We start from the raw sequence: 27,598 nt of genomic DNA on the forward strand, positions 1-27,598 counted from the left end.
TGATGATCTGATATAAAGTTGTATTGACATCTCAAACATCGCATGTGAAATTCGCCACCGTTGCTAGACTAATAAAACATATAACATATACATATAACTTTAACCTTCTCCCTGCTGCCTAACTCTGTAACCAATAGGGAATTGGGTGCCAAACGGCTTTTTTCTAAGGTCCTGTGACCCGACAGTTACTACCAGCATCAAATCTAGATATATAATTCCGTGTCTTCAATTCAAAGTTGAGGCTTTTAAAATGCAATTCGGTAAGAACACCAAAATCACTTCCTTAGCAGCTCATGCTTGAGGTTACCTTTTCTGTACTCCTCTTCTTCATCATTTGCTTGTTTGTTGTGGTTGATGAGACCACAGGTGCATAGCGTCAAAAATGCTGACAGGAATCGTGATGCCCTTCCCGGCTTCTTCTTCTTATCGAGAAACTTGTTCTCCACAGGGGAAGACGGTTTTGGTCCTGCTTTCTTGGCCATTTTGTCTCAGAAAAAGTGAGCGGTACAGGCGGGAAGTTCTCGAACATCACAGTTGAGGTATGAGATGACAAAGGAAAAACAATCGGAACGTCGGACCAATCAGAACAATCGGAACGTCGGACCAATCAGAACAAATGGAACGTCGGACCAATCAGGTTGCGATTTGAAATGTCAGATAAGTATCTTTATGTCATGCCTGGGCCTGATACGGGTGTTCCGGACCGTGTGATAACTATCCGGATCACATAGGGTTCGGGAGTGTTATCACACAGGCTTCCATAGAATTTTGATGATCGACGTCTATTATTCTGCTACATACAGGTGGTTTGGGTCAAGGCAAAGACTGATTTGAGCAATGACAATGACGGCAATGAAGCATCGTCCAGTGACTAGCGACGGTACTCAATTCGGACACTGTTTTGAGCAATGACCATGACGGGATGGAGCGCCGCCCAGTGACGGGTGATGGTTCTCCAGTCAGCTAACATCTTAATTAATGTATCCGGTTTGTATTTTTTTTAATTCTCACTGAAATGTACCATATTGGGCGGCGCTTCAGTACCACCATGTTCATAGCTCAAATTAGACGTTGCCTTGCTGAAGTACCGTCACTCGTCACTGGGCGGCGCTTCGGTAACGTCATGGTTATCGCGCGAACTAAACCGTGTCTGACAAGTTACTCGTTACTGGGGTGCACTTGGTCATGTCTAAAATTAGACTTTGTCTGACTGGCGTACCATCGCCCATCACTGGGAGGCGCTTCATCACCGTCATAGTCATTGCTAAAATTAGACCTTGTCTGAACGGAATGCCGTCGCTCGTCACTGGGCGGCGCTTCAATCCCCGCCATGGTCATTGCTCAATCATTCTGCCTGACAGGAGTATCAGTGCTGTCCTTGGTCGGAAAGCCACGTTCCTAAAGTGTTGTCCTTGGTACTGAAAGCCGATTCTTATAGTTAAAATCTTTGCCTCTGCCTTGAAATTATGTCAAAGCCAAAGCAAAACACGAAGCACAACTACGTCTCTGCAGAGATGCTGTCCTTGGTATTGAAAGCATGCCCCAATTGTTATTAACAGTCCCAGGATTCCACATACTAGTACTGCATGTATCACTCTGCCAAAGTGCTACCCCCTGTTGCTACAAATGTAAAATTGTAAGCTACAATGTACAAGAGATTTGGTACAAGAATACCAGTAATTCAAACACTCATAACTTTGGCAAGTACAATTTGAAAATTAAAATAAAAAATACTAACTTGTACATTGAAGAACATCTTTCTGCACTAGTACATACACTCATGCCGTCTATAAGTAAATGAATGACACCACTCACAAAGACAAACAAGTCATGCAGTTTTATAGTTATATTTGTTTGAACAGAAGTTTAGTAACATGATGGCATATGTTCTTGTACCCTGTTTTTGTCAAAGTAACGGGAGGCTTTTCGTCATTCAGAGTTTGACAAATGATTACATCAGCCCTTTTACTAACATGTGGAAAGTCAGTGTAAATCTATATTTTCTATAAAAGAAGCTGTGCATCATATCACAATATGGCTTTGTCTTCACACACACATCTTGATGTGCTAGATTTTACAGCTGATGGGTTACATACACATGGAGCTGCTTCAGATACTGATAACATTAATAAACACAATATAACAATTTTGTGTAACACAAAGATTGCTTGTACAACATCATTTACATCATAAAACACTGGTTTTCTGCTGAACAAGTGATTTCAACTGGTGTGAAGTTCCATTTGAACACATAACAACAGATAACGACATAATTCGAGCTTTCAGTGTTGGAAAAAATCAAACAAAATGTATCGGTAGATGTATAAATTGTAAGGTAAAAAAAGTATGCAGGTTTCCATGCAATGTGTTACACTATATCATATTCACCACATAAACATTACACAACCAAAACCTTTCAATGATATTGTCATTGTTAGTAATAAACATGATGGTGAGTTATTATTTTCATTCCCTTCTCTTGTGTCTGCTGCATTTAACATTACTACTGCATGTTACTGTATGTTACAGTACTGTAGTAATGTTACTCAGTATGCAAATTTCTGGCTTATATGTTGTGACGATCATCAACGGATAAACACCAAAAACTCCTGGGACATACTTAATGAAACTGATACAAACAGATATTGATAAAATCAAATCACAATGTTCATCACTTTTGTTACAGCACCAGATAAAACTCAATGAAAAATATGAACCATAAAGTTCAATGTCACCATAAAAAAACTCTTATCAATGTTAAAACAGAATGTCTCTATGGCTGGGATGCTACTGCAAATAAGGTTTCCACCCTGTTAAAAACATTGAAAAGATGATATACGTGTACATTGTAGCCAAATGTTTCATTTGACGCTGTAAATCAACATGTATACATAATCCAAAATATCTGAAATTTTCCACTCGAAAACACAAAATACTATAAAAAAAGGCCAGGCCATTGAGGTGTTGCCAAAAAAGTTAAACTGTATCACACTTCACTGGCACTTATAAAATTAGCAGAAGTATTTTGTTACAATTCTTAAGTAATACTTAAGAAGCCCAACAGCTTCTTAATTTTTGGCAAGAACTGAAATTTGGCATCTTTTGATGGAAGCCTTTGAACCAAGGGGTTGAAAGGAGTTTCACTCATAGCCTTTAATAAGCCATCTCACAGTTTCAGCATAGCAGGGGATTGTGGGTAAGGTCAGAGGTTAAGAACGGTTAAGACCCTCAATAGTAAACAAACATCGAAATGTTGCAAAAGCAGACACAAAGAACTGTTTACAAAGGACCTTAAACTTTGACCTTAGACAATGCATCATCACACATGCACATGAGCACATGGAACATTGAGGCAGCTTATTGATTGATGACTTGATACATGTACATTATATAATTGATGCATTGCCAGGGAAGTTTATTACATAGTTCCTTGCACAGTTCCCACAAGGCACAATTATACTACTGGCCTCTCTGCAAAATGGGAATTTTACAACTTTGTTCATGATATCAACAAGTCATAATGATACACTATACACTGAAGGTGTTCATGCTTTCTGATGCACAGTCTAATAAGGGATATACGTAGATGGCTACATTGTAATGGCATTATAATAGTCTGTATTGTCTTACCAGAAGAAATGTTCTTCTAATGACAATAATATTAAGACGCTGTTATCTGAGATTTGTAAATGCATTAATTTTGCTAGCAGCCCAATAGACTTTCACAGCAATTTTTGCAGTCCACAAAAGTATAAACTTATTGATTAACACAACAACAAAACATAGACCAATCCTGGCAGTCTATTACAATTAGCAGTTCAACCTATGAGAGACTGGCAATTAGCAGTATAACCAATGATAGAGCGGCTGCATGTCCTTCAAATATTTGCATTTTTGTGTTTTTATTCTATTTTGCATTTCTTTGTATTGACGGAGGTGGGAGGGGCTATATCCTTTTTGGTTTAAGGAGGAATAGGTAGAACTGTATCAACTGGAACAGGAGTGTAAAATATGGGTGAAAGGTAGTCTGTTGAATTTTATACCTGAAGACTTGTCTTCCATATGGATAAACAAGAGTAGTAAGTTTGTTAGTCATAACATTCCTAACAAAAACAACAGACAAACAAATTGCAAAAAAAAACACTTTGAAAGCTTCCACAGTTCTCTTACACTTACCACTTCTATTGAAGATTGTATATAAATATATAAAGTCATTTTACACGTCATAAAGTGTTGTACTATTCACATACCCGACGTTATTAATAACACTGCACATAGAGAACAATTTCACTCTGCAACTTGTTAAAACCATAAAAGCAAAATGTTAACAAACAAATCTAAAAATAAGACTTAGTAACATGTTATATTAGGCGGTGAAACATCTTCTTGACAGTATAAAGCTTATAGGTGGGTTTTTGAATTGCTCCCTTGTAATTTGTTAGTAAGACTTATGATTATATATTCTTTTAAACTAGTACAAGTTTTTCATACTTTCAAGACTATGTTAGTGTCACATAAGTACCAAGTATATCTTGCACTGCATGTGATTTGTACAAGAGGTTCTTTTTGAACTTGATGTATTCAACTTTACAAAGTGTTTTGGTACCTTTTATACCACATGCTAATAGCTGAAAGACAGAAAACAAACCTTTACCAAATCTGGACATTAAAGTATTCACTCCTTATTGGTTATATTTCTTCATATGTCCTCCATGCTGTTTATAATGGGACGGATAGGTGGTGTGAATAGATAACTGTTTTGTATGTACTTGGCGACAGATGACACTACCGGGTACCATTTTTCCATGTCACCTTTCTTTCTTTCCAGAATTTACAAAGAATTCAGTCCAGATATTGGTTAACAAGATTTACATGTATTAGTCTGGAATCTTTTCTGATTAATGTGATATTCCACGCCCTACCTCTACACTCAAAACCGTCTCATAATTACAAGTACATATTAATATCTTGTATATCTGCAATAGCCCTATTGTGCAGTTTATCTCCTCCAAATTTGTCCTCTTTCCTTAACAAAATGGCAAGAACTAAATGCTGTTAGCTGTGGGATACAACCGAGTTGCCAACTGGACGTTATATGCTGAATGAGTGAATGTCTACAAGTAAGCTGTTATCCCATGTTTTTGGCGACGCCTCAGGGGCGTGCCTAATTGTATAGCAGTGTTAAATGTTGTCTGCTGCTCTCAAGCATCGAACTCGGTCTCCTCGCTGTTGTTGCTGGCGGTGACGGTGACCAGCTGCTGGTGGAGGACGGTCAGCTCGTGGAGCTTGTTGCCGATCTGCTGCTCCAGGTCGCGTACGCGTTGTGCGTCTCGCCTGTGGTCGCACAGGACCGTGTCCAGCTGGCCCTCCAGGGTGGAGACTCTCTGCTGTAGGTCACGCTTGTCCTGATCACAAGTCTGAGGGGAGAAGGAGAACTGTTAGTGGGTACTTTACACAATGATAGAGAGGAAAACTCAATATACACAATACACTGGAGACCAGCTGAAGTTGGTGAGAAGGCAGATGATACTGTATACTGTAAATGCATTTAAGTTCACAGCAATTTAATTTTGCGGCAGGGAGAAAATGGAGTGTTTACTGTGCCATGTTTGCATTTGAAGCAAGGTAGTACAAAAATGTTGGCGGGCAGAAGACAAAACAAGTATTTTCGCAGAGGTTTTAAGTTTTCTGCGAAGAGGTTTCTGAAAAAAAAAGTGAATATTAAACCCCCGCAAACTTAAATGCATTTACAGTAGTAAGCCAAAGCCTTGTCACTAGAGAAAAGGGTAGGAAAAAAGAGGGTGACATACTAGACCTTTTTATTGATCCTATTACCTGCTGGGAGATGTGGGGCATCAAGGGTAAAGCAAGGTGTAAACTACACCTGACAATACACTATGCAATGCATTCATACTATGTCTCGGCAGGGCCATGTTGTCAACATAATAATGTTGTTTGAGCACCCTGCATTACCCATAGTGCCCCGCATCTCCCAGCATGCAATGGGAAATGTAAAAAGATCTATGCTCTTGCTGGAAGATACCAATACTGCTGGAATGCAGGGGTGTTTGAGTATAACAAACGGGTGCTATAAATGACATCCATGGAGGGACATATACAGGGGTGGTATAATGGTGAGTTCATGTTGGAATGACTTGTTGTTCGTGGAGGAGAACAACTTACGTCACCAACGACAGGGGACTCCTGCACCACAATCCCAGGCTGCATGGGGGCGTCAAAGAGCAACATCTTAGCTTCTGTACTGTTAGAATTACAGTGTATGGGTACAGGAGCAGGACTGATATGTGTAGTAGTTTGCTTTGGAAATCGGAAGAACTGAACTAAAACCATGTGAATCATATATTATACGCTCGTTCTCATTTAAATGTACACATTTTGTAATCTCCGTTACCGATTGAAATAAGACGTTCCTGGCATTAGGATATGCCACATATAAGATGTCGAACTGTAGTTTTTATGACGACTTAAAACTTTTCTAGCTTTTAAAAACGGCGGTTTGGTACCTTATATGTGGCATATCTTAATGTCAGGAACGTCTTACTTCTAACGGTAACGGAGATTACAAAATGTGTACATTTTAATGAGAACGAGCGTATAGTGTCTATCATGAAATAAGAAAGATGTTTTGTTTCAGACAAATCGATGAAAAACATTGGAACAATTTCAGGCAATACTGTATTACCATCTATAGCTGTACCAACCAAAAGAAATATGTAATATAAGAAGAGCATTTCAAAAACAATTTCCATTTTGTGAATGCTACCCACTCACACACTCACTATCCGGTTTAACGTCTACAAATATAATAATATTCTTTCTCCTTTTCATCATCATCATGTCAGGCGGCTTTTGAAGACTGGAAATGTTCAAATGAAACCAACAAAAGCATTTCTCAAAATTTCTGATACAGAATCCAAGTTAAGTCAAAGGTCAAAGAAAACACAACATTGTGGCCAGAAACAACTAACGGTTAGTCAGCTGTTGTTTTGGACATAAGTGAAGTTTTATGGATAAATGTTTGTTTCAACCAGGGAGACCTCTGTATTTATTTTAATCTTCTCCCTGCTGCCTTGCTCTGTAACCAATAGAGAATGGGGTGCCAAACGGCTGCTTCAGTGTGCTAAAGGTTAATTGAACACTTCATAAGGACACAGCACTGAAATCTAAAGAACATACCATGAGTCTTTGCTGAATCCCTTGGTTCTTCACATCTCTCATTTTCAGGGCTTCAACTTCTTCTTGCAGTCTCTCCAATTCCTAAGAAGAAATGGAACAGTCTGATCATAAACTTTCTCAGACTGGTTTGTGATTACAAAAAAAAACATTGCCAATTTCACCATTTTGCCTTGAAAACTGTATCAATACCTACTTTAATACATCATGATGCTATGTATCTTATGTTTTAGGGGTCTACATTATATATATATGATTGTACATGGGATAAAAATTGTACTGCTGCAGCAACTTAAGTGCCACCAAGAGTTCTTGTAGAATATTTGTGGTAAATGATGGTAAGGAAGATAAAAATAATGTCATTAACTTCCGAGCAATGAAATGTGAAGTAAATCAGGAACAGAAAATTGAAAATGTCATGTAAAAATCATGCATCATAAACAGTTTTGTTCAAACTACACTGACTTTACATCCACACCTTCCTGTCTCCATAGCTAGACCTGTAGACTGTAGCCAGTATGAACTCAGCTAGAAAGACATTGACCTAAAGGCATGGCTTATGACATATCAATGATCTTTCAAAGGATTCCTATTCTCCCTAAGGGCCCTATCACATGCATGGTACAATAGGTGTACGACTGCAAGAAGAGGGCATTGATTCTTCAGACAGCGGTGGATGCGTCATACAAAATTCAGCTGTCTTGTAACAGAAAAGGTTTGAATACATCAACAATCTGTCCTGTTATAGCCCCTGTGAAAATCCTCGGATAAAAAAAATCCTCACAAAGAAATGTGACTGTGGCTTTTAAAGTACCTTGTCTTTCTCCTGGCCAGCAGTCTTGAGTCTCTCTACTTCCTCAGCAAGTTGAGCCTTCTCCTTCAGAACGGAATCCATCTGATCCTGAACACCTGTCCCCTCCATCTTAAGAACCTGTTCAAGAAAAGACACTTTAATCTCTCATGAAAAAAAATTTAAGGTAATTTCATAGCCTTTTTGAGGCCGTAGGGGCAGTGGGATGTAATCCACTAGTGTGTCTAGGGCATGGTATTGAAAGGCCTTTTACTTCCCCAAGACCCCAACCAAAGTCAGGCACCCATTTTTACACCTGAGTGGAGTGTAGAAAGTCAGGGCACAACATAGTTGGCATGTCAACGGATTCAAACCCAGGACCTCTGTGCTCTGGGCCAAACGCCCTAACTGTTATGCCAACAAATTGCCACACAAACTCTCATATCAAATGTAAAAATCGTCAAGACTGAAATACAATTATTACAATACTACAGCAATGTATTAATCCAAACAGAGCTAGCCCATTTTACACTACAAATATTATCTTTATTTCAAACATTCTTAACTGAGAAATTTCCTGACATCTTTCGCTATTTGCCTTCCTTCATTGTTTGGTTTTATCGCTTTTGATAAAAACAACAGTGCAATGAATATTCAATAGCCAGGATACAAACATACACATACAGACCTACATGGATTTGTACACGTACAGCTAAATACACATTTCAGACATCATCAAATATGAGAAAAACAAGCAAACAATGTTACTGAAATGTGATGGCAGTCGTCCATGATACTTACAGGCCTTCAGATTTCCTCGAAAACTTACATCTAGACAAAAACAGCTCACACAGAGAATGTGGCAGAATGTGTGCTGATATTTTGTTGACAATTCTAGGAAAGAAAATGGTCTACTACCCAGGAAATGGTACATATTAATGAAGGTGTCGGTCACTGAATATTCAAGGCACAGGGATTTTCCTACAACACTGAAGGGAAAAATCACTAAAAAGATTTCTGTGCAATTGATACATGTTGAAATACTTCATTTAGCAAGAATGATGATATAAACATTTATATCTATTTGTAAAACATATATGGAGTCATGACACACATTGACCAGAGAAAGAGTCCTTGAAAATATATACTGTACTTCATATGTACCAAAATTGATGTACATACAAGAGCACTCAGTCTATAGCTAGTGCTGTGATATGTAATGCTGCACTGGAACTGTACACTAGACAAGCATCATACTAGTCTGTTAGCTTTCCAGTAGCTTATATAGAGGCTCATATATAGAGGTTACCTGATGTCTAGCCATCAGGTGACAACATACAATTGTACACATTTAAGTTTGTGTTGTTTTATTTCACGCTAAGGCGAAAATTGAGTGTTTGCAGTGGTTTTACTTTTAAGTTTGCGGCAGCACTATAGTCACACACTGCTACAGTACTGGACAAAAATGTTCGCGGTGGTTTTAAGTTCGCGCTGAAACGGTCACCGCATAAACTGTGAACATTAAACCACCGCAAACATTCCTGCATTTACAGTATATAAAAGATATCCGCTATCTCAACCTTTATACTGTAAATTTATTTCCTTTTGCGGTGGTTTAATTGCACATATGCAGGGTGTTATGAATTTGTACTGGAGAGTCACTTTGAACAAAAATTATATCAAGATTTACGGTAATGTCAACCCAGAGGACAGAAGTACAATGTAGCTGGCTAACAGTCCTAACCCTCGCAAGACGGGAACAACAGACAATCAATCGGATAGTGAGTGGGCGTCTGTTCTTCAAGACGAGGCACAAGTGCTTGAGGCAAGTCTGCTCTGGGGGGGCGTCAGACAAATTTGACACATGTATTGCTATAAAAGTAAGAGACTAATATTTGTCGCAATAACATATGCATGAAAGGCAACTGTCAACATGTGATTTCTAGAACTGTACCCATTCCTCCAGTTATAAGATCAACATTATTTCTCCACTTGACGTATTGCTTTTGGCTTGTGTCTCTGTCTGTGTGTGTATATATCTGTTTGAGTGTGCTTCAGTGAATCCCAATATACATGATACAGCATTGCCCCACATGTACATGTAGTACTACGTACTCAGTGCCGCTATTTTTGTCTTCCTATATCTAAGCAATTTTGCACATGTTTCGTATATTACACAATGTACGTACTAATGTTACAGTAATACATTTTGTATTTAACCCATTTAGTTCATTATATGACGCCTATTCCAAATTGCATTAAACATTTTCTTGCTGATTCATGCTATGATCAATATATATTTCATGCATGGATAAGTCCATATAATCAGAGACCATACAAAACCAAGATGCAATATTTTCTGTCTGTATATCAACAGAAAAGGCATTATTCAATCAACAGACACATTTAGGCCAAGTGTTCACCATTCATTTCTTCTTCTTCCCTAATGTCCAACTGCCAAAGAATTGGCAATTACTGAGTCAGACATGTATCGGGTCAACTGTAAGTTTTTGGACCAACGCACGCCGGGCCATAGCCCTACTCTTGTAAAAGGTGTGGTGGGTTCTTTAATGTGCGTGGGGTATGGCTCTCCCCAAACAGGAGACCTCCGTTTAATGTCCTATCCGAGGGACGTCCCTAACCTAGGCTAAGATACTCATTTACACCTGAGTGAAAAGTGCCTTTCCCAAGGGCACAAGATCGGTGACATGGTAGGATTCGAACTTGGTTCAGAGACGAACGCTCTGCCGTTGCGCCACATGACCCCATTTGTTATTCAACATCGCACCATCAAAAAGTTAGTCTTTCCTCTGGAGATTTCTCTCACAAGGTAATCAAATTATGAGTTGATTGGCTGTATGTGACGTCACAGTGAACATATTAACCAGTTCAGAAACTCGCACCGCAGTTCATAATGATATAATTTTGAGAAGCAAACAGTTCTTTGATCACCTTGCAAGAGAAATCTCTAGAGGGAAGACTAATTTTTTGATCATGCAATGGGGAATAACAAGAGAATGGTGCACATTTGGCATAAACATGTACGTTGATTGAATAATACCATTTCTGTTGAACAGACAGAAAATATTTTGATGTCATAAAAAACAGGGTCTTAAAGTTAAAGGAGCGCAAAGCAATTTCAGAATGTTAAGACTGGAAATATTCGGAAAATCACTTGCTCAAATTAGCACATTTCTATCATGATTTCATACTACTTGGCCATTTTAAAAGTGCACAGAAACAAGCTGCATTAGGAGTCCTTTATTATATTGGGACCACCAAAAAATCAGCGCCCAGATTTTCAATGAGTTCGCACCACACAGGGACATCAAATTCTTTGCTCCATGAAGGTCAATATGCAATGGGATAGTGATATCTACACTTACTAAAAAAGGACTACAAAATTGAAATTTGAAAATCTGACTTCTACTGCACTGAAAGTGCTTTGGGTTCAAACATATTCTGCTATTTCTTTCAAACACATAGAGTGCAGGTACCTTTTTTTTCATGCTCTCGTTCTCCTCCTTGTACGCAGCGAGCTGTTTCTTCCACTCCTCCACGTTAGCCGTGCTCTCCTGCAGGGCCGTGGTCAGACGGGTGTTGTTGTTCTTCAGGGTCTGCAGTTCTACCTCCCACTTCTTCGCATTGGCAGAGCTACAGAAAATCATGACAGAAAAATGTTATAATTGCTGAAAAAGACCTGAGGGTAGAAGCAGGAATGACGATGTTGTGTAGGGGTGTGAACTGTTTGTATGCATTGTGTACATGTATGTGATTATGTTCAAGTGAGTGAGTGTGATCATTTGTGTGCATTTGTATGTGACTGTGAGTGTGTGTGTTTGTATGTGTGTGCATATGTATTATGTGTGTGTGAAAGTGTTAGTGCAACTCTTACCAACTTATACATGTATGCATCTGAAATATGCAAATTGACCAACAGTTACTGAACATTATGAAATATTAACAACAATTGTTTTATACTTGTGATTTTTTCAGTGACATCACACAGCAAAGTTAGTATACTAGTACTGTCTTGCACCACAAACTCAAAGACACAGCAAACTCTTGATTTTCAACATGCTGAAAAATCTACATGCTGCAAACTTAAATGATTTAACAGTAAAAGAAACAGTAGTGTGTGTTCCATGTACCTCTGTGCGAGGGCAATCTTGAGCCTGTCGTTCTCGTACTTCAGCTGGGAGTCGGCGGTCAGCGGGCCGTTGTCGCTCTTCCCGTCTGATCTATCGTGGAAGGCCTCCGGGTTCTCGGGAGGCAGGTTGAGAGACTGGGAACTCCGATGGTCGCGGGGAAATGTACCTGCCAGGGAAAAGTTGACTTTATTAAGAACTACATGACATAATGAAAAGCCTCCTTTCATTAAAACTACAAAATAATCTATCTGAAAGTGCAAATTAAGGTAATCAACAAGATATGCTCAATTTACTTTACAGCCGCATCTGACATAACTGAAATTAACAAATGACTTATCATGCTGGGTCAATAGAAAGGTTTTGCAGAATGACTTCGTCAAATCAAGGACATTATATAGGAAGGACTGAGCACAGAGTCAGTCCCCCGCTGCGCGCTATTGTACAGACCCGCCAAACCCCGCGGCGATCTATTGTTTCCGCCCTCCGGCGGCGCTCCTTTGTGCTCCCCCGTTCAATTCATGTCTTCCCGCTAAAACACTGCAAATGAGCCCGATCATGACGTCACGCGCTCCGATGCTGGCCGAACACGGCCCGAACCTACCCGAACTACGGGGGAGATGCCTGTAGTTTCCGCGGATTTCCTTATTTGGGAAGAAAACGTGACGTGTGCAAACGACAGCAGCTTCTGGGGAAGACGCTGGCGGCCATTTTGATATGTGTTCGGGCGCTGTAGGGTAAAGATTGGTGAGTTTACAGGCTTTTTCGTGGAAATCTCATAAAGTTTTTGTCTGTAAAACATGTAAGAACATTCAAAGATTTATGCTGCTAAAACATAGTTACATCATTATTTGTGTATAAGTAAACGCTTTTTTAAAAAACTTCGAACGCTTTTGTTTACATTATTGTACAGTTTACTACAGATCGCTAGCGATTTTTATGTGATCGTTGAGCAAGAACATTCCTCAATTTTTTACAAATTCCGTAGATGGCCTTGCACGGTGAGCCAACAAAGTGGACATGTCCGTATTTCGGGGGTTGTTTGCAAAGCCAAGCCGTTTGTTATGCCAGCACTTGCACGGGGAACATGTCCTGACATCCATATCTTTGTTAGGTTCCCAATCTTATCGACTCCCGATCTTTGTGTTTTTTTGCAGATTGCAAACTTCCGTGGAAGGGGCATGACCACCAGAGCGACGTCCCACGATACAGCGCTACCGAAAATACAACGTAGAAGATAGATAAAGATTTACGCATCAAATTATTTGTTGGAACCAACCTCCAAAATTCTGTTTTTAGTAAAATGTAACACTACCTGTAAATATTGAATAAATACATGGATTTCTTGAATTCATAAATCTCTAGTGTGATAATTTCTTCTTCAGTTTTCTAGTAGTCGGTATTCTAGCTTGACTTCTAGCTTGACGCAAGTGTTTTTGCCTGACGGTAGCGATGAATGCAGATCCCCCCTCCCCACAGTTCAGTTGCGCCAGACTATTGTTGCAGCGAATTATAAACGGATATTGGAGGCACGATTTTTAAAAATATGTGACTCAGAAATACAGATCGTTTAGAAAACTAACTTATAAATACACTACACAAGGACATTATCATTATGTTGTGTTGCTTGATCTTGTGCTTGGTGAAGACGGCTCTCTTATAAACTTGTTTAAATCACACAACATGCAAGTGAAAGTGGTAGCTTTGTCGAAATTTTTGTGTGGTTTTTGGGACTTCCAGCTTCCCCGTTTTTTGACGATCGTCTCGAAAATCACTCAAAAACAAAGTCACCTTCGCTTGGTCCGGCCATTCTGAATTTGTGTTACAATAGTGGACCGCTTGGAATCCATGCAAATCTGGGGGTGATTCGTATGTAGGTGTTAATTATTTTTACAACCATGAACCGAAGGTTCTTGAATAGGGACTGATTGTGTGCTCAGTCCTTCCTATATAATGTCCTTGGTCAAATGTGACATTGCTAAGAATAATATGCAAGGACTATTACAACATACTTGTGTCTGGTACTGAATATCTTGAAATGGTCACAGTGGTATCATGCTATCGGTATTGGTTTTCCTAGTGACCTCTCCATTGTGAAATCATCACATTGTTATTGTTAACAATGCAGATTATCCATCCATGAGGCAGTACCTGCCACAAACTTTAAACACAGTGAAAACCTCCTTTTCCCCCATCGCAAAAGTGAGTCCCTGTGAACTTAAATCCAGCTACAGTATCTCTAACCTGCACAACAGAATTCTTTGTACACAACAAAGTGTTTTATCTACAATGGACATTGTGGTGACCGTCTGTCATTAACTTCTGTGTACTTCCGTAAATGATTCACGTTTGGGACTGCATCCGTAGGCAGCGACATCTATTGCTACAGTGCAAAGTGGACCAGTCAGAATTGTGGAAAGTGGAAAGTGACAATCACCAAAACGTTGGTGTGAATAAAACACTTGTTGTCCAGTACTAGTGATTTACATGTACCAACCTGACAGAACTATTCACAGAAGAATCCCTTACCTGAACCCTGTGAGGTAGCTGTACCGTTGACAGTTGGTATTTTCTGCGGGGTGTGAGGTGTCTGTGGTGTACTGCCGCCTGATTGGGCACGGATTCTCTCCACCTCCTGTCGTGCCGACTGTTTGGCATCCTGGAACTTCTCGATGAACTAAAGATAACAATCCCACATGTAAATGAGTTTTTAATCAACTCTCCACCACTTTCTATATAAGGCAGAATAAAGGATTTTAACGATACATTGTAACCGTGCCAGCAATAAAAACAAAAAGGTGTACTACATTGTATTGGAACCACCATAACAAGAAAAAAGAACCTCCACTCCTGAGGTGTCGCCAAAAATGTTAGTGCTATCATAGCTACTTTGAAGTATAAAGAGCGTGATTTAGTCAGAGATAGAAGAGACCACCACCACACCACCACAGTGTCAGTGAACTGCAACATGAGACCTAAAGCCCAGAAGAGGGGAGAGTCAGATATGTTAGTTCACCACTTAGGCCACCCTGTTCATTCATTGGATACGGGTAGCACTGAAGTTGTCAAACTTGTTTTCGTCTCACATGTACAATGTGTGTATTGAACATTTACTCACATATTTAGCCTTTATTTATAAGTATATGACTTCAGTACAAATGAAAGTATAGGGTGACCTTATAGCGGTAATAGGAAAAGACAGTTAACTACTTAGAGTATTATTCTTATTGAAGAGAAGTTTAATCATTACAGTATGTTAAATCAGCAGGTGAGTTGTTGTTGTGAGTATTTCAGGAATTTCTAGTATTGGTCTTAATGATGGTATCAACCTCTTCTTCTTCTTGATTGGAAGGTTTGGTGGAATCTGTAGTGATTTCGTCTGATTGAACAATCGTGTTGTCGCCCTGCTGCTTGTCCTTTGCCTTGCGAATCTCTTTAGGTGTTCCTGGAGGCTTTGGTACTGTGTTACCATGCTGCACTGGTGGTGAGATACCGTTAGCCTTTTCTTTCTGCTGCAGGCTCTTTCGGGACGATCTAGGCGTGCCAGGGCTATTCCTGGCACGGATGCGCTCAACCTCCTCTTTGGCTGATTCTTTGGCTTCCTGGAACTTTGCTAGAAACTGATAAATATAAAAAATTCAGAGGTGAAACATTTCCTTGGTTAGCAGCTATGGAAGAAACATTGAGGTGAGACCACTCTCCTAGATGGAGGTGTGAAGAGACAAAGAGATAAGACCTTCACTTAACACTGTAGAGAAATGTAGACTGTTTCATTACTCTATCTTATGGAACATAGTGGTGAGACCCTTGTCTAAAAACTGAGGAACTCAGGTATGAGACCACCATCTTTGGCTTGGACCTGTGGAGAGAAACACTGAGGTGAGACTCTGAAACACATGATAGAAACAGACAAGTGAGACATCATTTAATACTTACTGTAAAACAGCAGTAAAATAGTTCTTTAAAATAAATATTTACTAACAAAATAAATCTACAGTTGTACTGGGGTCTGTTCATCAATCCCTTTACAATTTGTTTTGGCCCATCCCTTTTAGTCAAGGACTACAAACCAATTAATACATGGGTTCAGCAAGGCTGTATATTTGACAGGGAAAGCTGTTAGTAGGCAAGCACCATCATCCCGGGGATCAACTGTCTGGCCCTAGGGACTTGCTTTCCAGATTTCTGAGGAAGGTCACCTTGAAGGTTGTCAGACCCAGACATTGATGCGACAGAGAATGAGAATTACGTTCATAATGAAAGATACAACTGTACGATTACAGCAGAGGTCCCAGAAGGAACCCTTGTGGGACCACACCTAATAGAGTAGGCTGTTTACGTTCTGAACATTACCTTATGGATAGTGCAGACAGTACATGATTTTTCTAATAATGAACCAATCTGAACAGTAGAACTGTACACTATGTTTAATGTTGTACGAAATACATAGCATTAATGATGTGGGAAAATGGCCACTTTGTCTTCCCTGAGGGTATACTAATGACTTGTGATCTCATGCCATTAGCACTCTACCCCTGCACCTGCCATCAAGGATTAATGGTTATGAACAGTAAACAAGGAAGGATGGAAAGAAACCTACTGGGAGGACTGTGCTGACAACTCTTCTCTAGAAAGTTGACACATAATGCTTTCTTTTCATTTTTAAGAACTACTTGTAATGAGAACTTGGCTTTACCTTTGACAACTTTCTTCCTTAAGTATGCATTCAAGTTACACTAAAGATGCATGATTTCACAATTCCTAACTAATATTTGAGGGAGAATCGTTACCTTTGACAGCTCTGACTCCTCAGAAAATCCCAGACCGAAGACTGTGTTGGCCCTAATGTCCGCCCACTGGACAAACTTCTGTGATGTCTTGGTGTACGTCATGTTGGGGGTGATGGTACTGTTGATGATGGCCTGGAATACAAAATGGAAACAACTTTGTAGTACGGCGATGTACTGTTATTCCGTTAGTAAATCAATCTTCAGAGAAATGGTTGCATGATACAACATCTGTAATACATATATGAACTATATTCATTTGTGACACTAGAGTGAAAGGCACTAGTAGTTCTTGATGCACTTCTACATGTTATTGGCTCATAACAATAAAATCAATGCACTCTTTAGGTGACTGGTCAAGACATAGACATAGGGTTAGCAAGGTTCTACATGTATATCAAGGCTGTCTCCAGGACCCGGGACAGGAATTTTGTGGTGACGGCCAAAAATTTACCCTGTTCGTCATAAAAATCTTAACTCCACGACATGTAATTGATAAAAAGGTACTTTTGTAAGCTCAAAATGACAGATTCAACAACAAAAAGTAACAACATGGGATACCAATAATGAGATAAATGGAAAAATATCTAAAGCTGGAGACAGCCCTGTTTTATATGGTTGCGAATGTTGGCCCCGACATTATACATTTTCTCTGAAGCCTCAGTGAAAGACTGGCAAGTCACTAGTTGAACGAATTAGATTAACTTTAAGTTTAATGCTGAACCGCTGTCATTTCAAGTTGACTTTTGATTGATGACTTGTCTAGCTACACATTTATCTTACTTACAGTACAATACGGACAGCCTTAAAAACAAACCAGGTTCAACAACATTTATGACTTTTATTTCTTTGCTTCAAAGCAACACCTAGGATATATAGATGCATTTAACATTTCCTCTTGGCATGAATCCAATCCATTGATTTTTTTCAACTTTATTCCTGTTTACTCATCCACAGGGAATACGTGACATCTGAAAAGGAGAGCAAAATAAAGGGGTCTTGAATTATTGATGCATAATGCTCTTATATGAAGAGATTTTCTTTGAAAGGGAGCCACTAGATTATCGAATACGCCGGAACAGCTTTATTATGCATGGAGAAGGATAATCCAATGGTACACAGATTTAGAATGTTTTAATGCGATATGAAGCACATTTGTACATGCAAATGTTTTATAAAACAGGGCTACTTGATGTAAGTAAAGAATTTTAGGTTTGAAAGAAATCAGAGTATCATGATAATAATTCCATGATGGTAGATGTATATACAAGCTTGGTTGGATTTTGTTTGCCCTGATAGACACACTCCCTGTAATCATAGGAGTGAAAATAACCTAACGAGGATAGCAATTAGATTGATTGCATGCATTTATTGTGTAATTTTATCCTCCTTGTTTTGGAGCAGGTGGTCCACTCATGACATGTCAGGTGTATGTTTCACAAGGAGACTGCAGGCGTAGGTGTGTGAATAACAATTTACTTGGCCTGAGTCAACATTTAAATATTAATTAACATTGCCCTGAATATGTTCTAGACTGTTTGTGAAATACCGGTAGCATATGAAGCCAATTTTTGGATGTGTGCTCTTTGTTTGTTAAAAAGTCACAGCTAACACAAGCGTGTTGGCATGCTAGCGGAGCTTGGGGAGCGGGACAAAGCTAACAAGGCTGGACTCCAGGCTACATACATGCAGGGGTTGAAATACATTTTTCTGTTTATCTGCAATATGTTCAAATAATGTTCAAAATTACCAGCACAACACAAGATCTACCTTCACCGCTTATTACCTCCATGAAAAATGGTGGTATTGTTTTTGGTGTGTTTGTGTGTGTGTCTGTGTTAACGGATATTTCTGGTCAGCATAACGTTAGAACCTCTGTACAGTGTGTATGTGTGTAATATTTGTAGTGTGGGTAGGTGTTGGAAAGAAGAAAGGTCAAGGTTAATTTTGGGCCCCTCATTGTGTTTGGATATTTTGTCCGGGACATGATATGGTCTTGATTTTCTTTTTGGTGTCAGATACAACTTGTGATGTAAGGAAGAAGTGGTGTAGGTTTGGGCCTCCAGCAGCTTGTTTCTTTTGTCTTTGAGTCCATCGAAAAACAACATTTTGAAGATATTCCTTCTACATGTACAAAGTAAATACATCTACTGTAGTAGTACCACTTTCAATCTTCTAATCTGCTGTACAGTTTTGCAGGCTAATTTCATCATGGACAAGCGCAAGTTTGGTGTAAGTAGACATCAGAAATACCTGCACATCTCCGTACTAACCTGCAGATGCAGGTGGTATTTTAAGCGTTGCTACAGGTAACATATGCATAATAATTTGACCTTTGGTAACCCCAATATTTCTGCTTGGTACGTCATACTTCTAGTAAGTGCTTTATTCTACTGAGGAATGCAAGTCAGGATAAGGAAGAGGGATGTGGTTAAACTAATGGAAATAATGATTCAATACATCACTGAAGCCACCATGTAATGAAATGTAACAGCAAATTTCCAAAGACCATGTAGCATGTTTTGATTTTTGTTATCATGTACTGCATGCATTTTATTTTGGAGCAACCAGCAGTCCAGCACCACTGACTCTATATATAACAAAGCTATGCAAAAAACATCACAAACAGCATTTGGTAAACAAATTGAACATGATTAATTTTGGCCAAGATTTTTTCCTGTCAATAAGAATTTGTTTGTAGTATTGACAGAATGTTCCAGTTGACTGAATGGATATCAAAAGAAAAATGTACTAGTACTGCTGAGATTTGAACACAGGTCTCCTGATTCCCGGAATGTCAGACGTGTGAGCTATCAAGTGCACCAAAATAGCATTTCATCAAATAGAGGTACATGTATCATGACTCATTCTTAGACTTAGACCTGCGTGTCCTGTCAATAACATATTTTTTCTCTATTGACAGGAAAATCCTGTCAACAGCTAGTATGGCGTCAAGTTTTAGTTAGAACAAAAGATGAAAATTTAATAAAGTGATCAGCCATTGTCACATCTCACCTTCGATCCATCCACGCTGATGATCCGGTGTGTCCGCCGCGTACTGTCGAAGAAGAAGGAGACCCCCACCGACTGCTTGCTCACCGGCAGCCATTGCTTACGCGTCTCCGGGTCGATCTTGAAGACGTGTGCCTTGGTGGTGAACACCGGCTGCTCACTGCGGCCAAGAAATGAGGAGTTACAGCCCGTCATGGCAACGAACTTGAAGTGAAAACAACCCTTCATGATCTCGTATTCACCGCAGTTCAACATTATCTTAAATTGTCCATTTTCAAAAAAACAAAACAAGATCTTCCCTTATGTCTGATGCTACTGCAACATGAGATTGTCCTGCACATGAATACAGTTAGCTGACTGCTTCTGCGTTTTCTGTCAGTAACAAACATTTCCAATATCAGTACATGGCATTGTCAGCACAGATATTGAAGATAAACCTCTATTTCTCACATAGTATTGACAACTGTATGAAAAATCACCGAGTAGATGTATACTTGTCAGCACTTCAAATTGGTTTATCATCAGTTAGCGTCATTTTTGGCTCGCGGAGAGACAACATAGACCAATCAGATGGAAAGATTGCCGATATTCTCCTATCTGGTGCCAACAATAATCTTCGCTGTTTTGTCTGAAATATAATTCAGCTTAGTCAAGACATTCTATCACTATTGCTCCTAGCGAGTCAATTGGCTCGATTGCCAAGGGCAAGTGAGAGTAGTGATCGGCCCAGTGGACGCCCTCCTGTACTTGCCTTGGCCTTTCAAGAACTAGCACTTGTTTGACCCTTTACTAATACTAGTCACTGGGAAATCGCAAGCAATACTGCACAGAATAAGATTAAAAATACAACTGTGCCAGACACAAATCAGGAAGTTGTTTAAATCTGGAAGAAAAAGAGACAGTTGAGGATGCACTCAACAACTCGTGCATACGTCACCATAGAGTCTGTCATGGCAGTTCAACCACATCCTTACCATAGAAATGGCTCTGGCGGCCACCAAAGGCTGTCATCATCCGAGTTTTCCGACTCGCCAAAAAAAGCCTTCCTCCGCTGTCTCATATTGGCTCCCAAAGTGGCAAACATTTATGGTAATGTCTTATCAGTGTATATACAAACAAATATATATCCTAATAGGCATATGTGCGTACGTACCCTCCATGCACACACTGACACAGTAGCAGTATCGGTATCTCGAAGGTAATGAATAAACAAATGACGTCTCCTTGCATCTTCCTCTCAGAGGAATTTCTTATTACATTTTCTTCACACCAAAAGTAGACAGGGCTCCAAGACAGGAAGGAGGGTCATTCTGCTTATGGAATCAGGGCGTCGGGTTAGTTGAAGACGTCAGACAATTTAGATACGAATCTCGCTTTATTCTGTTACACACTACAAGGAAACCGCCATGGGGATAAACCACAATATCGGTCATCAGATCTACAAAGGGTAAGTTACAAACATCCGATCCAGTGGGGTGTTAAATCTTGTTATAATTGTCAAGTAAGTAAGGTACACTTGCATAGAAGTTACTTTCAGAATGAATTTTTGGAGACTAAAAAATGACAACTTTCAGCTCAGGAGAATATATACTTGCACATGTATCTATCTGGACATTTTAAAGCAACGCCGCACTGATATCACATTCAGCAATACATCACTCATCAGTGTTTGCTTCAAACCTTCCAGAAAAATACAACCGGGAAAATTCATCCGGTGCATTTATGACAACACATAATTTTACCAGAGGTTAGACTGGATCAGGTTTAACATTCATACAATGTATGTAGAGAACACAAGCAAAATTCCTCTCACTTTTTTTATATACTACGGTGTATTAGTATTACACCAGTAAAATGTACAAAAGTGACAAGACTGACACTTTTCAAGACGTGCATTATTGTCATCCTTACCGAAGGAAGGCAAGAGCGACAGCCTGCCACAGCTTTACATCCCCCATCGCGTATGTAGTCTCCAAAATTATCTACAGTACACTACAGCACCACTGCTCATCACAAACACAATTCCCCGCACTAGGCCCGCAGAGAAAAATCTAATCTTAACCAATCAGCACGATGCGATGCACCTAATGTTTGATGGCACGCCTCAGCGACCCTTACCTTAAAAAGCTGAAGCTAAAGTCGGGGAAGGGAAACCGAGACATGATAAACCCAATTGGATGATGCTGTAATGAGATTTCTTGGTCGGGGTTATGATGTTGTCGCTGTCCTCTCTCTCCAAAGATGGCCGACAATTAGATCAAGCGAGGAATCACTGAATATCTAATTGCAATAATGCAAGAACGACACGATAATGCAATCAAGCCATCGCGAGGTGTAGCGTAGTCACGTTGTTGTTAGCCTGTCACTGTCAGTTGACGCAAGTGCACATCACTTGGCTGAGATAACAAAGTTATATAAAGTTGGGAAAAGTTTACTTCGTCAGAGACTACGTAATCAGGAATAAAGTATTAAACTGGCAGAAAACATAGAAGATGACTATTCCTGTCATATGGCATTCAGTCTAGTCTATTTCAGACTCAAATTCATTTTTTATAGTCCAAAGGCATTCACATTGTTGTTCTGTGGCATCTTTGATGCTAGAAAGATGAAAAGTAGTTTGGGATCTCTGTTGTGTATTGCTATAAATGTTCATAATTCTATGCAGTAATAATTTCACATTTCCTTGTGAAATCCATGGCAACATCTAAGAACAAATGCCCAAGTGCCCCTAACTGTTTGAAGATGGGCACAGACAAATTGACAAGGAGGGGCAAAACTAATGACTAATAATGACCAAATTGTTTACATTCCCCTCCCAGACCACATTAGCTCATGTAAACATCTACATGGGCAGGGTCTCTGAATACCAGTGGCTGATAATGAGGGTATTCATTGGGGATATCCGCTTATATGTATGTAAGAGTTTCCGGTATTTATCCCGTACATATGCTTTTGAGTCATTTACTACCAAGTAATACGTAAACGTACATAAAGAAAATCAGTGAACTTTCACTCTACAACACATGGTACATGTTCTATACACAATTTTTTCAACATTTTGTAGTTGATACTTGCAGGAAATTGGAATGGGATTTGTGTGCTAATCAAGAGACGTACATCCGAGCTTGTGCTAAATCCTATATAATTTTTTCAAAACAACTTTACGATGCATGCCCCCCTCCCAGTAAAAATCAAAACACGAACCTGAAACCCTGAAACTACATGCTAAATTTACTCCAGATACTTACCCCATGATCATTTAGCACCCTGCAGGCCAGGCAGTCGCGGATTTAGAGAGATCAATGATCAGCGGTTGGTTTCACTCCACGCCGAGATCAAACAGATAATCCATCAACAGTTTTAATTAACGCGTAGATAGTTAACCACAAATCAATGAACTCTTCCATCGACCTGACGCGCATGCGTACTGACCCACGAGCTGTACTCTCGCGAGGCATTGTGGGAAGGTCTCGTAGATTCTCGTTAAATCTCGCGGGGAAGTTTGTATAATCTCGCGATGTCTCGTTAAATCTCGCGATAGTGTTTGTATAATCTCGCAACTTCTCGTCAAATCTCGTGCCACAGCTTTTGTGTGGCCGCCAGCCAGAGATTCGTCTGCCGTCTGTGTCACTGGGAGGGGAAGATTTCTCCTGATGGTCATGCTTTTGTCATCTGCAAGCTTTTATTTCCGTTCGTGTACGATTAAGGAAGGTTTTAAAGAGTTCTGAGATCGTCATTAGGTGGTTGGCGGAGACAGGCGTTTCCCAGATATCTAGTTGCTGACAGGAGGAAGTTCGCGACTGCTTAGCCCCATCATCGTCGTCGCCTGGGACAAAACAAATTTATCGTAACCAACTTTTTCACGCGAGCGGAGAGGAAACTCGGTACGGTGGAGGCGAACAACTTCCCGCAGGGTGCCGACATGTCGTCGGTGACCACGATGGCGTTACCTGGCGCTGCAGTGGGCGGCGGTGGAGGTACGTGTCACGGTTTGGTTTCATGTGCGGACCCGCTAGCTATGACGATTTGTGGAGGGCGGGGATCTTTAGAGACCTCCTATCATCTGATAAATGACCATTGTTTCAGGGAAACACTTCCTCGGAATATCTAGCACTTTTAGACGTCTAAGAAATCTCCCCTCAGACTCAATATTGCAAGACAGTGTAAACAATGTTACGACATCTCTCACGACGCGCTACAGACGAAAGTATAGAATGGGAAGTCCTTGTCAAAACAAACGTCTACTGCTGTCCCAGTTATCAGTTAAACTGTTGGGTGTTCTTAGTTTCCCGCTGTGCACTGACCAAACATTTACACATACGCAGACATGATATTTTGTTAAGAAAACAAAATTGTAGTCGACGTATTCAGATGATATTTGTTTCTAAGATATAACATTTTCGATCAGAAAGAATTGCAGTTGCGATCGAATCGTCGCGCCGCTTGGGGGCGCAAGTTTTCAAGTGTAAGTTACAAGTGGAAGTGGGTCAGGGGTGAGAATTAAAGACTGCGTGTTTACTTGTGCATTGTTCCGCAAAATATGGACACAGCTTTCAATGCAGATTCCTCTTCCATAGGACAAAGAATCTAGGTAAGATTTCCTCAATTTGTGTGTTACATAATCTGGTATATAAACAAAAGTATGGAGTATAGAAAGTTGGGACTTTTCACAAAGCTTCATCAAGTGTATTTGAAATAGTACATGAGCACAATCTTCAACATTACTCATTTTTTCCATCATCTGAGAAGAGACACTCATTGAGCATGTTAAACAAACCACCACACTTCCAAGGAAGAATATGGGTCCATCATCCCGTTGTGGGTGAATCAAACCTAGTCATCTGATCTGGTTTTATGCCGCTTTTACTTTATGTACTAATCCAGGTTTGTTGAACCTTAAAAAGGTATATCGATTGTACAAACAACATAACTATTTTGTAGTGATATTATGGTGTCCGGATTCAGTATGTGCAGACACAATGAAGAGTGGAGACAATGACATTGTAGTCACAAAATAATATTATGACTCTTGACTTAAGCACATGTTGAACTAATATTACTGTGGATGGCAGTGACAATTTGCAGTAAACGTAAAAAGATGTTGCCATCAGAGTGTAACAAGTATCATATCGTAAGTATATGTTATACTGTAATAAGTTATAGGCAAAGCCGTGTATTGCATTCATAAAGAACTTGTTATTTCGGACATTGAATTCAGGGCTGGGGGACGAGTCCTGGAGACAGCCCTGGTGCCAACCTGCTTTAACAATAGACATTTGCATAAGAAGTGGTTCTTATAATCTACTTCCCCTCATGTAGTAAGCTATGCAAGACAATTAACCTATCTGTACTATTAATTAAGTGATGAAAAGAAGGTGATTGATTGAGTTCCAATTATCACAAGATAATACCCCGATTAGATAAGGTTCAGTTGCAATGGGGTCAACCAAAGACATGCTCCTCTCAGCAATGGCATGGAGGAGAATGATATACTTTTTCTGTTCAGAACAAAAAAAGGAAAGTTTATTGCCTGACCCCAAATGTCTAAATCAATTTGATCAAAAATGTGTGTCAAGCAAGATTTCTTTTTGTTTGTTTGTTTGGCAAAACTGGAAGACTGCCTTAAGGTGTATTACACCTGTTTTGACTGTAAATACTTTTCTCTATGCCAGTGACGTAACATTTCAAGCCCTGGATACTCAGATACATGTTAAGTAAAATCATTCAGGGTATTTGTTATCAAATTGCCCCTATTTCAAAGTACAGGCTACTGTGCCAGAGATGTTTAAACAGTTCTGTCTTTGGCACGAATTGCTGCTTGCCGTTGTGTTGATAATAACCGCTTTGTGTGGAAACGCGGACAAATATGTACCTAGCAGTTTGTTCAAGGAGCTAAACAAGCTACCGATCCGTACAGGTATGCACAGGTGTTTGCAAACTCCCTTGCTGTGCCTGGTATCTAACTAAACAATAAGATAAGTTTATTTTCAACAGTACAACATGAATTGTTGAAAGGCTTGAATTGATTGTTTGCAGTCCAAAGACTCCAAAATATCTTATATGTGGGGAGGGCACCGTATCTCCATATATATTGAGTATAGCACGACCAGAACAAGCAAATTTAAACACAAATTTCCCACTAATTAAGAAATGGGGTAAGGATTTTCCAGAGCTGCTTCTCCTGTTGGGTCAGTTACAGAACAGACCTGTAACCTAACTGTCCTTGAAATGGCCTTCAAGTCTTGTTACCCAGTGACCACTCACTGAGTAAAAAACAAAAACACTCAGTGACACATAGACCTTCTGGGCATATGACATGACCCATTTTGCTCATAACTTCTGTGTGTCACTCATTTGCCAATTCACAGGGCCAGTCTTTGATTATACAGTATCTCTCTGTCAGTCAGATACTGTATTTAAGCTCACATGGTTTAAATTTCGTGGTAGGGGGAAAATGGAGTGTTTGCAGTGGTTTTAAGTTCGCGTTTGAGACAATAACAGACAAGGGGGTAGGAGGGCATAAAATTTCGAGGTGGTTTTAATTTAAGTTCGCAGCGAAGAGCTCACCAAGAAAATTGCGAACATAAAACCACTGCAAGCATTTCTGCATTTACAGTACTCATTTTGTTGGTATATTTAATGCAATGCTCCCTTGTACTCATATGATCTTCATCAAATGGACATTCAAAATATGTCCACCATTCTGGTATTGTGTTTTTCTTCTTAGTTTAATCCTTGGTTTAATACCATAATTTACTTTTCCTTGCACCAGAGTTTGTCCCCATGTGTTGCCAACTTGCATAACAAACGAATAACAGACAGCACGCATCACAATAGAATCATGACATTCTTGTCATTGACAGCTACTTACAGCCATTGACAAATGAAGACTAATCACGTTCCTAACTTCATTATAAATAATCAAGAGGCGGACTTTATTTGTGCACCTGCTGTCTGTGCTGCGAACCATGACCACATTGTTTTGGAACTGCATCGTTGACAAGGATGATTTATTAGCAGATGGCGTGAGGATTGACTAGTTGGTGCCACTGTTTGACATCAGACATTCAATGAAAACACAGACGAAAGCATTATTATATCGATACCTACTTTTTTGTGTGCCATGATTAAATCTACATCATGTATTGATGACTTTCTATACACGTTAACTCATGTCTATCTGTTGACAGTAAGGATGAATTAACAGGCTAGCAAACATAAAGATTTATGAGGGCCATCTGTCTATTTTAAACAAAAGAGGTGTACTACTATTGGAGGGGAGATGTGATAGAGTCCATTCCGAGTCACCGCAAGGGTTTTATAATAATATTTGTAATCATTTTGAAAAATTTCTTATAAAAGAATATCTGACTGACAATAGTTCTAAAGTTTTCTAAAAGATTAGATAGAATATGAATTTATTTGAATTTAATTAGATAATTTAGAAATATTTTGAAAGTAACTGCACAAAAACCTCTTTATTTGTAATAATTTCTAAACATCTATGTGATTATTTAACTTTTAGAAATATTTACAAAAAATGGTAGAAAATGGTTAACAATGGTAGAATGGTGATTGCCCCCATAAAAGTAGATGCTAATCTGGCCCTTCTGTCTGCCTTTGTATATCTTTAGACTTCACTGCAGGACATCGCTCGGTCCTTTGTG

The 27,598-nt window shown here is 39.5% G+C and overlaps 2 protein-coding genes and 1 long non-coding RNA gene across 14 annotated transcripts in view; 2 read left to right on the plus strand and 1 right to left on the minus strand.

Moving 5' to 3' along the window:
- Window positions 1-1,831: 1,831 nt before the first annotated feature.
- LOC136428498 (homer protein homolog 2-like) lies at window positions 1,832-23,385 on the minus strand. 5 transcript variants are annotated; one of them, XM_066418064.1, is made up of 11 exons: window positions 23,180-23,385; window positions 19,935-20,091; window positions 16,923-17,054; window positions 15,462-15,752; window positions 14,662-14,809; window positions 12,136-12,301; window positions 11,482-11,638; window positions 8,009-8,125; window positions 7,198-7,278; window positions 6,184-6,222; window positions 1,832-5,417 (listed from the first exon to the last, which is right to left on the minus strand). In XM_066418064.1, exons 1-11 carry the CDS (start codon window positions 23,188-23,190, stop codon window positions 5,202-5,204), a joined length of 1,515 nt encoding a protein of 504 aa, XP_066274161.1. In that variant the 5' UTR covers window positions 23,191-23,385; the 3' UTR covers window positions 1,832-5,201. The 5 variants fall into 5 exon arrangements, with proteins under 5 accessions (XP_066274161.1, XP_066274159.1, XP_066274157.1 ...); XM_066418062.1 differs by lacking the exon at window positions 23,180-23,385 and adding an exon at window positions 21,843-22,263; XM_066418060.1 differs by lacking the exon at window positions 23,180-23,385 and adding an exon at window positions 20,906-21,070.
- LOC136428501 (uncharacterized) lies at window positions 12,800-13,482 on the plus strand. The gene is made up of 2 exons (XR_010754626.1): window positions 12,800-12,879; window positions 13,290-13,482. It is a non-coding gene; the product is annotated as an uncharacterized lncRNA (long non-coding RNA).
- A 110-nt stretch (window positions 23,386-23,495) lies between the features above and the next one.
- Window positions 23,496-27,598, plus strand: part of LOC136428494 (aryl hydrocarbon receptor nuclear translocator 2-like) — a 34,153-nt gene continuing 30,050 nt past the window's right edge. For 4 of the 8 annotated variants that reach the window (XM_066418049.1, XM_066418053.1, XM_066418051.1 and 1 more), the window contains exon 1: window positions 23,496-23,908. In XM_066418049.1, the coding sequence (XP_066274146.1) occupies window positions 23,854-23,908 (55 nt within the window). In that variant the 5' untranslated portion in view covers window positions 23,496-23,853. Of the gene's footprint in view, window positions 23,909-24,457; window positions 24,523-27,598 lie in introns of those variants that run through there. The other 4 variants (XM_066418052.1, XM_066418054.1, XM_066418055.1 and 1 more) reach the window with 2 other exon arrangements.

This window comes from Branchiostoma lanceolatum, chromosome 2 (genome assembly GCF_035083965.1).
Source record: "Branchiostoma lanceolatum isolate klBraLanc5 chromosome 2, klBraLanc5.hap2, whole genome shotgun sequence".
Classification (NCBI taxonomy): domain Eukaryota; kingdom Metazoa; phylum Chordata; class Leptocardii; order Amphioxiformes; family Branchiostomatidae; genus Branchiostoma; species Branchiostoma lanceolatum.